At 37.0% G+C, this 12,244-nt stretch overlaps 1 protein-coding gene across 1 annotated transcript in view; it reads left to right on the top strand.

The window, feature by feature from the left end:
* Positions 1 to 12,244, top strand: part of KIF15 (kinesin family member 15) — a 37,303-nt gene that overhangs the window by 12,505 nt on the left and 12,554 nt on the right. The window contains exons 12-21 of the mRNA XM_075705381.1: positions 547 to 638; positions 1,378 to 1,587; positions 3,825 to 4,002; positions 4,421 to 4,562; positions 6,970 to 7,111; positions 7,448 to 7,645; positions 8,556 to 8,663; positions 9,455 to 9,560; positions 10,126 to 10,291; positions 11,707 to 11,857. Of these exons, the coding sequence (XP_075561496.1) occupies positions 547 to 638; positions 1,378 to 1,587; positions 3,825 to 4,002; positions 4,421 to 4,562; positions 6,970 to 7,111; positions 7,448 to 7,645; positions 8,556 to 8,663; positions 9,455 to 9,560; positions 10,126 to 10,291; positions 11,707 to 11,857 (1,493 nt within the window). The remainder of the gene's footprint in view (positions 1 to 546; positions 639 to 1,377; positions 1,588 to 3,824; positions 4,003 to 4,420; positions 4,563 to 6,969; positions 7,112 to 7,447; positions 7,646 to 8,555; positions 8,664 to 9,454; positions 9,561 to 10,125; positions 10,292 to 11,706; positions 11,858 to 12,244) is intronic.

Genomic DNA, 12,244 nt, shown 5'->3' with positions numbered 1-12,244 from the left:
AAGTGGATTAGTTACGTCCTTTTAATCCCTTGTGTGGACACTTTCCTTCCGGATTAAATCGCTAATTGTCCACTTAATTCGTGCTTATTTTCCTGAATTTCCTTCTCATAAACCAGTTAGACCCCTTTTAATATGTACAAACTGTAATAATGCAATATGTACAAACTGTAATAATAATGCCAATAATGGCTTAGTGTTATCAAATTAATTTCAGGGAGGTTTTGCGTTTTATAGATACACTCAGCTGAACAAACTTGATTCTTTTGTTCTAATAAAAGTTCATCATAAAGCCGTTTAATGCTTGAACAATTTTGTTAATTAAACAATTACGTATATTGACTCTGTTCTTTATCAGCCCTTGCAGGTGACTAAGAATTAGTCTAAACTTCTTTGCTCTGGGTATGGCACATGATCTTAGAGGAATTATATTGTTCAAAGAATTTATTTAAATTTTGTTTACACAACTGTCATGTTATGTGTGTAGGAAAACCTGGTTAACTGGTATTTTAATAAATATGGCTTTTGTTTCTTTGATTTACCCTACAGGTGCTGTTGAAAAAGGGAAGAACAACGTAAATTACATGAACAACTTTCTTGAAGCAATGTTGTTCTGGGAGAAATCAGAAGGTGAAAAGAAGGTAAGAAGGCACTAATATTTCTACGTGCATTCTGTGTACTCTCTGATGAGAGACCAGTGAGCATATTGAAACTGACTCTCTTTGTGATTTTTTTCTTTGTCTTCAAATAAAAATACACTGGCCAAAGATGATAACGTTTGGTAATAAGGGAACTAGTCAAATAATATTTAAGATAAAACCTTTCAAATTCAGACAAGCCATAGGATAGCTTCCATAGTATGTTTAGTTTTAGGGGTGGGTTGTTTATTTGGATTTTCCAATAAAAAATTTGAAAAGAACAACAAATTTCTGTTTTACTTAATTTTGAGAGCATCTTTGAGTGTTTAGATCAACATTGTGTTTTTTGAAGCAAGCCTCCCTGTCATCCCCATTTTATTGTGCTTTGGTTCATGTCATGGCACAGTGCTGAATCATCCAAAATGGGGGTTTTTTGGAAAAAAAAAAAAAAAATATTAACTGAAACAGGCACTCTAGGGGTGCATCTGTGCTTAACTGCATACTTAGTCTACAGGATCGTATTGGAGCTTCTAAATAAAGTTTTTGCAATATAGTGTGTAATTTGGCTTCTTGGTACGAGCTGTTGCTCTCTACAGGTGTGTTCCAAATGAATGATAGTCTGTTTATTCACAAAATTATTAACTGGGTTTTGCATGATTTGTGTGTATGTGATATGCACACCTTAAAAATTCATCTAGTGTAACTGTCGCTTTTCCACTGATCTGTATATGTACTTTCTAAGAATTTATTAGAAAAAATTGCTCAACTAGAAGATCTGTGTGCCAAGAAGGAGAAATTTATTCAGTCCAATAAAATGATAGTTAAATTCCGTGAAGACCATATTGTTCGCTTGGAGAGATTACATAAAGAGGCTGGTGGAAGTTTATTGCCAAAAGAGCAAGATGATCTCCTCAGTGAATTGAGGGAGGAATTGCAGACACTCAGAGAACAGGTAAGTCTTTGTTTTTTCCTTTCTAGAACAATTTTCTTTTGTGAGAATAGCTCATGTGATGCAGTTCTGTGATGGGTGGATACAAGCTTTTTAGGAAAGGCAAGCAGGAAAAAAGAGAATGGGTGGTGGGTTCCTTTACAGAGGCATCTCAAATGCATGGAGTTTCCCTATGGAAGGGGAAATGGGTGGGTTTAGAGCCTGTGAGGTTGCATAAGAGGAGAGGTGTGATGTCATGGTGGGAGCTTGCTACAGACCACCTGATCTGGGTTAGGTAGAGGACTAAGTCTCCTTTAAGCAACTCAAGGAAGTCTCCAAATCACAACTCCTCATTCTTATGGGAGACTTTATAACCACCATGACATCTGCTGAAAGGGAAACGCAGCAGGATGCAAGTAATACAGCAGGTTTCTGAAGGATAATAGCACAGATGCTAGATGGGCCAATCGGGGTGATGGTGTCAAGTAGCAAAGTACATACCTAAAGCTTCAGGAGAGGAGGCTTTGGGTTATTCTGGCTTTTGGTAGGTGTGGTATCACTTGTGAGGCAGTTTTGAAGAACAAAGAAGCTCAAGAGAGAAGGCAGATCTTTAAAGACAATTTCCTCCAAGCACAAGTAGGAAAAAGGAGTAGATCATAGAATAATAGAATTGTTTAGATTGGAAAAGACCGACCATTAACCTAACACTACCAAGTCCACCACTAAACCAGTTAAGGGGAGAGTAGTAATTAATTTCATGTTTCCTGGCTTGGTGGCTGGATTATTTTTTAATGAAAGTAAAAACTAGGAATCATTAAGGTTGGGAAGGACCTGTAAGATCATCAGTCCAACCATCAGCCCAACACCAGCATACTTACTAAACCATGTCCCAGAGTGCCATGTCTACCCGTTTTTAACACCTCCAGGGATGGGGACTCCACCACCTCTCTGGGCAGCCTGTTCCTGTGCTTGACCGCTCTTTCTGTGAAGTTTTTCCGAAGATCCTATGTAAACCTCCCCTGGCACAACTTGAGCCCATTTCTTCTTGTCCTATCGCTAGCTACTTGGGAGAAGAGACCAACACCCACCTCGCTACAACCTCCTTTCAGACAGGTCTTTCCTCAGCCTCCTCTTCTCCAGACCAAACAATCCCAGTTCCCTCAGCTGCTCCTTATAAGACTTGTGCTCTCCACCCTTCACCAGCTTCGTTGCCTTTCTCTGGACGTGCTCCAGCACCTCAATGTCCTTCTTGTATTGAGGGGCCCAAAACTGGACACAGTATTCCAGGTGCAGCCTCACCAGTGCTGAGTACAGGGGCACAATCACCTCCCTGCTCCTGCTGGCCACACTATTCCTGATACAAGCCAGGATGCTGTTGGCCTTCTTGGCCACCTGGGCACACTGCTGGCTCATGTTCAGCCAGCTGTCAACCAACACCCCCAGGTCCTTTTCAGCCAGGCAGCTTTCCAGGCACTCTTCCCCAAGCCTGTAGCGTTGCATGGGGTTGTTGTGACCCAAGTGCAGGACCCGACACTTGGCCTTGTTAAACCTTATACAATTGGCCTCGGCCCATTGATCCAGCCTGTCCAGGTCGCTCTGCAGGGCCATCCTACCCTCAAGCAGATCGACACTTCTGCCCAACTTGGTGTTATCTGCAAACTTACTGGAGGGCGCATTCAATCCCCCCATCCAGATTGTTGATAAAAGATATTAAACAAGACTGGCCCCAAAACAGAGCCCTGGGGAACACCGCTTGTGACTGGTTGCCAACTGGATTTAACTCCACTCACCACAACTCTCTGGGTTCGGCCATCCAGACAGTTTTAGACGTATGAGAAGACCAGCTTGAACCTGTAGCTCATAACTGAGCCTTAAAGTGAAGGGGGAAAAAAAGTACAGAAGTCAGGACAGTCCTTAAAAGACTATAGAAACGTTACTATGGCATGCAGGGACAGCATTAAGAAAGCCAAACCTTAAAGTTGAAACGAAAAGGGGTGTCGAACAGCAAGAAAAACTTCTACTGCTTTATTATCATTAAAACAATAAATACCTAAAATGTAAACCCACTGTCTTTTTTGAGAGCAGATTCCAGAGTAAGAAAACTAACAAACTAAAAATGGGGCAGTTTCAACCACTGCAGGGAATACCTTTTTTTCTTCTGTTACAGTTTAATGCTTATTAAAGGTAGTAGAGCAACAGCTAGGTATGTATAGCTTTGTCTGGAAAATAAAAACTGTTGAATAAAATATTGCTTATCACAGATGGAACAACACCCACGAATTGCAAAGTATGCCATGGAGAACCATAACCTCAGAGAGGAGAATAAAAGACTTCGTTCTTTACAGTCAGTTAAAAAGGCCCAAGAAATTGATGCTCAGACCATTGCAGAACTAGAAAAAGCTTTTTTGGAAGCTTCAGCCACAGAGAAAAATACTGGAGGTAAAAATATGCTAATGTTTTTCAGCTAAATAAGCTTACTGTATTTCTGTTGTGTGCAGCATAGTGTTGAAAATGTTGTCTGTCTGGATGTATTTTTGCCTTTTTCAAAGTGATACCTGAAGACAGATAAAAAGGGTTTACTTTGTTTTATTCACGTTGGCCTTCAAGCAATAGGGGATTTTGGTTCTTGTACATCTTGTGAACACTCTCTATAATCTCACTTTGTTGTCCTTAGTTGTCATGAACACTGCAGTAGTAATTATTGTACTGGTTTTCATGTGGACTGTTGCTAATACCCATTTTCTTCAGTCTCAATTGGTGCTATGCTATTCAAGAGCCTACAAATGGTTTTATTTTAGTAAAACTTAGGATATTTGAGCTACTCTGTGATTTCAGAGTGTACATGTTTGTTCTTTAGGTCATCATTTATATTCCACCACCGTATCAGTGGAAGGCAGCTCACTGGCATCTGTTGAAAGGCTGAAAGCTCGCCTGCTACAGACTCAGAGTGAACTGGCAAGTTCAAAACAAGAATATGAAGAATTTAAAGAGCTAACCAAGTGAGACAAAACAGTATAGAAATGTCTTTAATTAAATGTCTTTAAATAATTACTTATATTGAATTTTAAAAGTTAGTCTCAGATCCCGACTATACAGTCTAAGTACGTTCTTTGCATGTAAGAGAGGGCCAGGTTAAGAAAAATGGCATGCACACAGAATATGTTCCTGTTGAACTCAGTTACTCCCAAACTAGGAAACAACCATGATGCAATCTGAAGGCATGTCTGCTCTTGCGGATTTCTTTGTCTTTCCAAAAGCTCTTCTTTATGCTAAGATGCAAAACAGTGCTTCATAAGATGCAGGAGATGCACATACCCTGGAATTCTGATAGTCACCTGCTTAATGGGATAGGGAGAGTTTGGCTTAGTTTCTGTGTTGAGCAAGTATTTTTCAGTAACTGAAATATTACAGATGGAAGCGGTGATGGGAACTAAGAGTTGATGGGTCTGGGGGGCGGTATTTGGGGGGGTTTGTTTGTTCTAATGCAACAATAGTTTCTAATATAATGTCTTCAAGATTGCAAGTTTGAGTCACCATAAATGTAGAATCCAAGCACATCAGAAATTTTGGCTAACCTGTTGGTTAATTTTTTGTCTCCACTTCAAAGATTTTTAGAAGGCAATAGTATCACTATCTTGAGACTTGTTATTGGAAGAGATTTAATTCAAATTAGAGCAAAGACATGGTGTCAGTAGTTCATTCATGTCCATTTGCTTTGGCATCTAAACATGAGATGAGGGCCTACTTTGTCCTTACTAATGTAATAATTTACCCTCGTTTTTCTCCTTGAGGGCAGCACAAGGTAATGCAAAAGGCCTGAGTAAATACCTTCAGTGTGTACATGTGTGTAAATACATATATTCATATGCAAGTGAATAATACATGGCTTAACTTGACCAACTTCATTTCTGAAAAATTCAGGTCCTGTTACTGGAGATACAAGAAAAATAACTGCATTTCCAGCAAACATAATGTAAACCTGGAAGGCAAAAGGGACCTGCTTTTTTTGATTATATTTATTTTTAGTTAGTACCTAATGTTGTTGGTTTTTAATGATTTCAGTGGATCTAGAGTATAATTCTAGAAGCATTGGGCACAAGGTATTTCCATTTTTGCCTCCCCACTTTTTTTTTTTTTTTTTTTTTTTGCAAAGTAGCTTTGTAATGTCCTTTTTGCTCATTCAGGCAACTGTGCAAATCTGTGTTTTTATTCTTAGACTTCTGTGTAGCAAATCCTATGAGCTTTATAAACACAATGTTATGATCTACTGAGTTTATCAGTTCAGCAATCCATCTATTGTTCTGTATCATTAGTTACAATGGTTTATTTATGTCTTCATATATTAATTACTTTATTTTCCTGCCCATTTGATGTATTCCTATTTTATGTATTCCATGTTTTGTGCATGTCTTGCTTTCTTGATAGTATATATGCATTTTTATTATCAACTACTAACATTTTCTTAGTGGAGTGCAGTCAAACAGAAGTGTGCTTTTGAGCCTCTGGATTCGCCTCTGGATTTCACTAAATTTTAAACTTGTTTCCAGTTTCAGAGTAATTAGATCCTTAATTTTACGTGCAAGTGTAACTATTTGCTGTAACTGAATAAGTAGGGTAAAACTTAAAAATTGCACAAAATCAATGTATGCCAATTTTTCTGTTGTCCGACAGCAGTCAAAACTGAAGCTCTATTCTGTTCCATAAGTTTTGTTGCAGACGCTAAAAACATGAGGGAAAGTGATAGCATTAAACTGCCAAAAGATGAAATAGTATATTTCCTTTCGTCTGTAGACTTTGACCCTACAATTATGTCACTAAGGCCAACTATCACAGTAACAGCATGTAGCTCTGCAAAATATCTAATGGAAATTATTCCCAAATTTCTGTTCAACTGTTGGATTTCAGTTAAAGTACTCTTAGAGGGCAAAATAATCTTAACAGAGCAGCACTTCCCACCCAAAAAAGAAAAAAAACTTTAAAGGATTTTCTTTAATCCTGGCAAGCACCAGTTCAGACTTCTCATATAACTGGATAACATTTTTAAAGCTTAAAACCATATTGGTATGGGTGATATAACTTTCTCATAAAAGGAATTGCAGAGCTCTTGGCTTATTTCTTACCGTGTAATGGATTTTTTCTGACACGTTTAGTTATCCATCTGCTTGCTTCATTATGCAAGCACAAATAAGCTTCTTAGCTTTTTAATATATATATATATATTTTTTTTTTTTTTTTTTTTACTATTGAATACAGCAGTGGTGGCTTTCTTCTCAAAATAACTTATTTCAGTGTTTCGGTAAGAGTTCAGCTTCAGTTTGCTCACTGGCAATACTACAGCTTATTCTTACTGATGGGAGGGCATACTGATGGAGTGGTTTTGACGGTAGTAAAATACTTCCTAAACAGGAAAAAGCATATGGAACTGGAATCAGAGCTTCAATCCCTTCGGAAAGCAAACCATCATCTTGAAAACATTCTGGAGGCAACCAAAGCACACAAGCGCCGAGAAGTCTCTCAGTTACATAAGCTACATAGAGAAACTCTTAAGGTATGAGAAGAAGTTTATTTAAAACCACGCATTACTTACTCCCGAGTTGTATGAGAACATACTTTCATTTGTATGATCCCTAAACCTCACTACTGTTCTGGTGTGTAATCCATATGTGATGAAGCAGTTATGCTGCTTTTTTGTTCTGAAATGCTTACTGAATGACTACTACTGTAATCAGATGACAAATCTGAAAAAGTGTAGTGGTTTAGAACTAACCACTCTGAGCATTTTATTTCATTATGTTGCTTATAGAACTAGGAAATACAATACCAGACAAAGTCTTAATTCCATTTTATAGTTAAAATCAAGACTGCTTTGTAATCTTTATAACAGAACATAACCACTCCAACAAAAGCTTACCAGCTAAGATCTCGCCTAGTGCCGCGAATAAGCCCAGAAGTCTTAGATTATCATTCTGAAGATTTTCAGTGTTGTAAAGAGATGATGGATGACATTTTGAAAGAGCCAGTTCCTGCAGAGATGAATGAACAAGCATATGACGCCATTGCTGAGGAGCTCAAGGTGGCACAGGTGAATGTCCTGAGTAAAAACTGAAGTGTATGTGTAACTTTATTATAAAGCTGGTTTTGGCATGAAATACTTCCCCACCACCACCAAATATATTTTAATTTGCATGGGAAACTGAAGCTCTTGATGAATACTTAATGCTTCACTAAACAGTTCATGATACATTGTACTTAAGAGGATTTACAATGACAATAATGAAAAGGATTTGAGAGTTGAATATCCTAAGTAGTTTAAGGTATATAGGGCATTTAAACTTTTACTATTTTTACCTGATAACTTGTTTCTGAGGAAACTTCTTTATAAGTCTCTGGTGATAGCTACCTTTGGAACAATACCCAAGCTTAATATATAATACATTATTTGCATTATTTGAAGAAATCTGCCAAATATTGATTGTCCACCGTTATACTTTAATTGTCTTGTATCTTTCCTAAAGGGCAAGGAAAGTCTTTAATCACATAACTGTGGCACTCTTCTATCTGAACTACTCTCTAGAAGCTGAAACTAAGTTCAGTGCATGTAAAACCCTGGCACAACAGCCAAACCCCCTCTTTGATGCTTAGCATAGTGCAGAGACCTTGTAAGGAATTAACTAATGTATATTTTGAATAACTTCTTTTTAAAGCCTTATTTCTCCACGATAAGCATGTGTCTGAAAACTAAGTTTGTATTAGATTCAGTCCTTGTATTCACTGACGGATTTTCTTGTGTTCTGCCAGTTTAGTTAGCAAATAGGAGACATCAGCTACTTAAGATACCAGGTTATTTTTGAATGTTCTGTTTTCTGTTGGTTCAGGTCATAAAAAAAGAAAGTAGTTGACATTTTTATATTTAATATGCACAGACTGCCATATGGCATGTAAGAATAACTGGGAGATGGGTGTTCTAATTTTGAGTGTCTGTTGTGTCACAGGAGCAACTGAGCACAATGCAGACAAAGCTGGATGAAGAGGAAAGCAAGAATATAAAACTCCAGCAGCATATTAATAAACTGGAGCATCATTCTGCACAAATACAGGAGGTGAGAGAACAATATAATACAGGGCTATACATGAGTGTGTATATATGACAAGGTGGTATCTACCACACTCATACTGCTGTGTTGTCTAGTGAAGTCTGCAATGTAACTTGTATTTTGACTTTTGAAAAATTTACATAGCATCATAGCTCAGGGCTGTGCAGGAAGTGAAGGACTTCATTTAACATAACACTGCAGGTTTGGGGGCTTTTTTTGTTTTGTTGTTTTAAATGCTGTGATTCTCAGCCTGCTTGTTCTTAAATATAAGTGAATAGACACTCAAGATGTTTGTGCTTGATTTTGTCCAACTTCATGATTTCTGGAAAATCACAGTAGTCTCGAGGAAATTTTAAACTTTGGAATGCTGAAAATACTACTTGCCTCAGTTGAAACAGAACTGAAACATCCTTACTCTATAAAATATTTACAAGGCTTCCTTAATAGCTAGGTTTGATTTAACATAGAAAAGGAAGTAAGGCCTATTTTCTTCCCAGATCAGTCGTATTTCTGATAGCTCTGTTCTGAAGTAGATCTCAGCTTCTAAGCTGTGGTTTGCTTTTAAATGAACTTTTTAGATAAGGTAACATCTTCAGTTACATTGAAATTGTTTGGTTTTTTTTTTTCCTTGGACTTCTATGGATTTCAGATTCACCAAATATCAAATTTAAGGAAAAATGCATCTTGTACTCATAATCAGCTGATGAAATGCTCTACTACATTATTATTGTTACAGCTCTGTGACTTAGCCACTCCTATATTTCCTTCCATTTAAAAATTTTACTTCTCTTCTCAAGCTTCTTTCATCCGAAAGGAATGACTGGAGTAAACAGCGCCAGGAGCTCCTTGAACAGATAAAATCGCTTGAAAAGCAATTTCAAGACAGTCAAAGCAAGACTGATAGTAAGTCTATGTAACACTAGAATTTCATAAGAAGTTTTGAGGTGTCTTAACGTTTTGAATCAACAATAGCACATGCTGAGTAACTATTTGGGTTTAAGATGTTAAAGTCATACTGGTTTGATTTTTTTAATCTTATTTTTAAAAGAAAAAAATCTCTAATACTTGCAGAATAGCTTTTCTCTGTCCAGTCTTGCACAGTATACAATATTGAAAATTGTTCTCTGTTCACTCTGAATGCGAAGGGAATACAAGATACAGCATTTTATAAAGAAAATATTAACTAAAAAGAAAGGGAAAATCCTCTATTTGTCTATGGAAATGCAGTGATATCGTCTGGAATGTTTTTGATTCTTTTAGTACTTTAGCCCATACTCTTTAGTTCTTAAACTCAATGTTTAATTGACCTTTTCCATTTACAAATCCTTTTTGCGTGTGACTGTCAAGCTTAATTCTACTGAAAATGTGTAAAGTTTTGTGAGACTTTCCCAGGACGTTCTGTAGTGCTACATGTCCTGTATCTAGCACAGTTTTCCAAATAACATGTAAAATATTTGGTTTTTGACAGTATTAGAAAGTGAAGTCTATGACTTGCGCATTGTCCTGCAGTCTGCAGACAAGGAGCTGTCTGCTGTAAAATTGGAATATAGTGCCTTTAGGGAAAAGCAAGAGAAAGAAATGAGTCAGCTTTCTGGTAGACATATGGATGTACAGTTCCAGCTGGACAGTGTCAGGTATGTTGACAGTTTGGTAAAATGCCTTAACCTCCATTCTGGATGCATCCAGTGATTTTGTTGTTCTACTCGGCATGTGAACTTGCACTTCACATCTCTTAAAGTTGTTACTTTGTGTCTGTGTTCTTTGTTTACTTTTTTCTCAATTCTTTCCATGCCTGTCTCAGAGCCATGAGGGGGAACATGGTGAAATGAGCAGAAAGAAAATAAAATTAGGCTTCCTTAATTTTTGTTTGCTATAGCATTTTCCCATTAAGTAGGATGTACCTATAAGCTTATTGATCTCCAAAAGTTAAGTGTCTGAAGAGGCATCGTTTGTTTGGGTTTCTTTTTTTTTTCCAATTTAGTCTTAAAAATTAACTGTTACTTCTCAGTCTGGTCATGTGAAACAGGTGACATAATGATGCTGCTCTAAAAATACAAGCAGAAAGAAATGATAAAAATAAACTGAAGCTTGACTAGTGAAAAGCTCACTGTGTTGTATGCAATAAGTGACATTATTATTGGGAGATGAAAATCAATGAGGTTTTTTTTAACCATTAGTGTGACTTAGCTATGTTGGGTTTTGGTGGTGGTTTTTGTTCCTTTTCTTGGGTTTTGGTTTTGTGTTTATGTGTGGGGTTTTGGTTTGTTTTTTTTTTTTCCTGGAAAGCTTAACTATGTTATTGCATTATAGCAGGTCACGTCTTAGCTGAAGTCATTTTTTGAGTGATGCATTGTGAGACTGGGAATCTGGAATTCAAATTAAGTGTTGTGGTTTCACTGATGCATTCTGTGTTAGCAGAAGTACTGACTTTTTGGAGGGTATTCTTTTTATAGACTCTCCATTAATGATATGATTTGTAACACCTGTCTAGAAGCTCTTTTACCCCTCTTTGCTTTTCACTGTTGTGAAAGATCAAATGAAGTAAGTTTTTGGGGCAGCAAAATAACCCAGACTTGCCCAGAATATATAAAGATTTTATATGGGATAAATAACCCAGATATCAGCTAAGCAGATGTAGGTACTCAGGATCATTCTAGCAGAGTCTTGTCCAACACCTGGTTAAAAAAGAGATTAAAAAGGAAAAAAAAAAAAAAAGGTGAATGCCATTATCAAGACACAGTGACTGAAATTTCTATTGAATTTTGTAAGAAGGAAATTATTTCTAGGGACCAGAAAGAGTACTCTGCCTTCTCTGCCAATGCCACTTAAATTTTCTGTGCCCTTCATAAATTTGGCATTTCTGAGTTTTAAAAAAAAAACGTTACTATTTATGTCAGTCACTTCTTTCTAAAATAACTGTACTCTGTATATTATCTGAAGATTATAAAATACAACTGAATGGACTAATTTTATAATGAAACAAACCCTTATCTTAATATTGGGGGGGTGGGGGTGGGTTTTTTGTTCTGTTTTTTGTTTTTTTATAAAGGCTAGAACATGAAAAGATTCTTGAAGAAAAAGCAAGCCTGCAGGATGACTATGACAATTTGCAGGAAGTAGCGAAGTTTGAGACAGATCAGCTGAAGCAACAACTTGAGGACAGAAAACAAGAAGCAGAAGCAATGAAAACTGAGCTTTGTGTAAGACAGCCAAGACTTTTAAAGGATGTTATTACACGGTTACTTATGTAGCCAGATTGTTTAATTCCTGTTACTGTATCACTGGTAATAGATTCCACAGTAATAATAGGTTTCCTGGTGATCTCATTTGGAAGATGTACCCAGAATCTTTTTTAAACCTTAGCGCAAGATTTTTGCAATCGCAGGCTACAAGAAATATCCAATAGCATGATTAAACAGTAGGTTTTCGGCTGAAGAAATTGCTCTGGAAATGTTGAGGGAGATGGGTTAATTAGCAAAGGAATAAGAAAATGCTTTGGAAAAGTATCCTGACATCGAAATGCTGGTGACCTTTCATCTCAGTGCTAACTTAAAATGATCTATGCCTTTTTGTGGTGGATCACTGTC

Source organism: Pelecanus crispus, chromosome 2 (assembly GCF_030463565.1).
Source record: "Pelecanus crispus isolate bPelCri1 chromosome 2, bPelCri1.pri, whole genome shotgun sequence".
Lineage (NCBI taxonomy): Eukaryota > Metazoa > Chordata > Aves > Pelecaniformes > Pelecanidae > Pelecanus > Pelecanus crispus.
Note: the sequence above shows the minus strand (reverse complement) of the source record. Positions and strands in the feature narration are given on the sequence as shown.